The sequence below is a fragment of the Chenopodium quinoa genome, unplaced genomic scaffold (assembly GCF_001683475.1).
Source record: "Chenopodium quinoa cultivar QQ74 unplaced genomic scaffold, ASM168347v1, whole genome shotgun sequence".
Classification (NCBI taxonomy): domain Eukaryota; kingdom Viridiplantae; phylum Streptophyta; class Magnoliopsida; order Caryophyllales; family Amaranthaceae; genus Chenopodium; species Chenopodium quinoa.
The window spans coordinates 560768-563815 of record NW_018742552.1 but is presented as its reverse complement, the minus strand read 5'-3'; the positions used below and the strand labels follow the sequence as shown (position 1 = coordinate 563815).

General features: G+C 41.9%; 1 protein-coding gene across 1 annotated transcript; it reads left to right on the top strand.

Moving 5' to 3' along the window:
* Nucleotides 1–1711: 1711 nt before the first annotated feature.
* On the top strand, nt 1712–2443 carry LOC110720248. The gene has a single exon (XM_021899250.1). The coding sequence runs from the start codon at nt 1712–1714 to the stop codon at nt 2441–2443; it is 732 nt and encodes a 243-aa protein (XP_021754942.1).
* Nucleotides 2444–3048: the final 605 nt, after the last annotated feature.

The following is a 3048-nucleotide window of genomic DNA, read 5'->3' as shown; positions in this document are numbered from 1 at the left end:
CCCCTAGCGTTTTTAATCTCATAGTTTCTAATCCTTGTTAGTCTTTGTTAATTGTTAGAGTAATTTTGTTAGCCTTAGTTGTTTTTTGCCTGGTTTTACTCCACTCTTATTCATATACACCCTTTTCAAGCCTATTTCGTTAGCACTTAGCTTCACAATTTCCTGTTTCTCCGTGGATTCGACCCTTGCTTGCCTTTATACTCGTTTAGGTAAACTAGGATTAATTTGATAGGAATAGTGTACTAACGACGACATTCCATTCCTCATCAAATTTTGGCGCCGTTGCCGGGGAAACGGTCTAATTTGTGTTTCTTTTGTGTTACTTTAGAGTCTTATTTTCTTTTACTTTGAGTCATTCTATTGTGATTGTCAGTGCTAATCGTGTGTTTAGCTTTGTCGAATGCAAAGGAGATCACAGGGACCACCTACATATCCACTTGATCACGAACTCGAACGCACCTTGAGACAAGCTAGAAGACTTTTTAACGAAGATAACAGAGGGTTTAGTTCGATACTTGATTGTGATAGTGATTCTTCTCCCTTTGCTAGTGAAGCTACTACCGATATGGCGGAGCATGAGCAAGAGAATGACCTTTCTTTATTTCGAGAATTTGGGAATCCGGAGGGATATGAGCTCACCGGAGGCATCTTGTTGCCTATTACCGAGATAAACTTCGCCATCCATCCCCAATACACAAGGATGGTGCAATCTGAGCAATTTTCCGGATCCCCAAGTGAGGACCCAATAGAGCATGTTGATCGATTCCTTGAACTATGTGCTATGATACAAACAAATCAAGTGAGCCAAGATTATATACGATTGCATCTTTTCCGACAATCCCTTACGGGAAGGGCAAAGAAGTGGCTCAAATATGTCAAGCCCAATTCTCTCACTACATGGAAGGAAGTTGTGAAGGCCTTCTTGAAGAGATTCATCTCCGAAGAGAAAACTGCCAAGATGAGAAGGAAGATAGCCCTTTGAGCAAGATTTGGATGAAACTTTGGGAGAAGCTTGGGAGAGATTTAAGGAATTAGTTCAAGCATGCCCACACCATGAATACAACCAAAGTTTTCTTATGAGATTCTTCTACGATGGTCTAGAGCCAACCTAGATGCTGGAGCCGGAGGGAAATTGATTAAAATCCCTCAAAATCAAGTTGAAGCCACAATAGAAGAAGTTGCAAAGAATTACTCATGGGGAGGCCGAAGGAAGCCTCAAGCAAAAAAGGGAGGAAGATATGAATTGGAAAAAGTTGATAAACTCCAACATCAAATCGAGCTTTTGAGCAAGGGGTTGCAAAAACTATATGCGGGTGGAAATGCCGGTTCAAGCTCCTCCCAAGTTAATGCCTTCTCATGTGAAATTTGCGGTGGAACAAACCATGATACCTCTTATTGTGGGGGTTTGAGTCCCGAACACATTAATGCTTACAATACTAGACAAGATGGTTATAGGGGGAACAATAGTGGATTATCTTAGAGGCAACCACCACCGGGCTTCAATAATCAACCTCAACAACATGTTGAGCCTCCGTTCAATCCACAACCACCAAACCCACCACAAAACCAAAACCGAAGAGGATACTACCAAAGACCTTACCAAAACCAATCCAACTACCAAAATCAAACCCAATACCCACAAAAACATCAAGAGCAAACGCAATCACAACCCGACTCAACACAAACCCAACTTCTCCAACAACTCCAAGCCATGAACCAACAAATCCAAGAGCTTAAGGCTCACAACAAGATAATTGATTCTCAATTAGCTCAAGTGGCCGAAAATTCATCCTTAAACTCTTCTTCTAAACTACCCAGACAATCAAACACAAACCCATCTCACAACCTCAAACAACCCGACACATGCAAGGCGATCACCTTGAGATCGGGTGCTTCTTATGAAGGCCCAAAAGGGAGTGAGGAGGTAGAGAAAGAAAGGGAAGATAAGAAGGGAGATGAGGAGGTAAATGTTGAGAAAGAAGTTGGAGACAAGAAGTCCAAGGGTAAGGACCCCATTGACACTAGCAAGTATGAGAATCCGGTACCTTATCCCGGGAAGGTTGGGGAGCAAAAATTGAATGACAAATTTGCAAAATTTCTTGATGTGATGAAAGGGTTACACATCAACCTACCTTTCCTTGAAGTGGTGACGCAAATGCCATCTTATGCGAAGTTCTTTAAAGATATCCTATCGAACAAAAGGAAGCTCAAAGATGAATTTATTACGCTTCCACATCAAGTGAGTGCGCTTGTTCAACATAAGATGCCAAAGAAGCAAAGAGACCCCGGAAGTTTCACATTGCCGGTCAAGATTGGCAACTTGGAAGCCAAAGGAGCTCTAGCCGACCTTGAGGCTAGTGTTAGCCTAATCCCATTGTCCATTGCTCAACAATTGAATATCAAGATGATACCCATAAGAAAGACCATTCAACTAGCTGACTGATCAGTTAAGCTGCCTTGCAGAGAAATTGAAGATGTCCCCATTCAAGTGGGACACATTTATGTACCTTGTGATTTTGATGTGATGGATATGGAGGAGGATGAGAACACTCCTTTGATTCTTGGAAGGGAGACATTGAAGACATTGGGGGTCGTCATTAATTGCAAAAACAATACCATTACTTGTGAAGTAGCTGATGAAAAGATTGTTTTTGAATTCTCTAAGCTACTCAAGACCCCCATGGTTGAGAAGTGTTATAGGGTTGATGTGGTGAGTGAGGAGTTAGATCGTTTGGGAAGGGTTATAATGAGTCCTCAAGATCCAATGGTTGAAGCTCTTACATGCGAGGAAGAGTACTACTCTCAAGAAGCAAAGGAGTTTGTCATGACCATTGAAGAAGCCAAAAGAGAGGAAGAGAACGATCCTAAGCGTGATGAGCTAGCTCTAGAAGAGGAGAAATTGGAGGAGAGTTCTAAGCCTCCTCCCAAGGTAGAACTCAAACCCCTTCCCCCTTCTTTAAAATATGCTTATCTTGGAAATAAAGGGGAATACCCTGTTATTGTCAATGCTACCCTTGATGGGCTTGATTTGGAAAAATTGCTTGTTGT

Coding starts and splice junctions, on each gene's coding strand:
- LOC110720248 (XM_021899250.1), top strand. CDS start 1,712: ATGAACCAACAAATCCAAGAGCTTAAGGCTCACAACAAGATAATTGAT.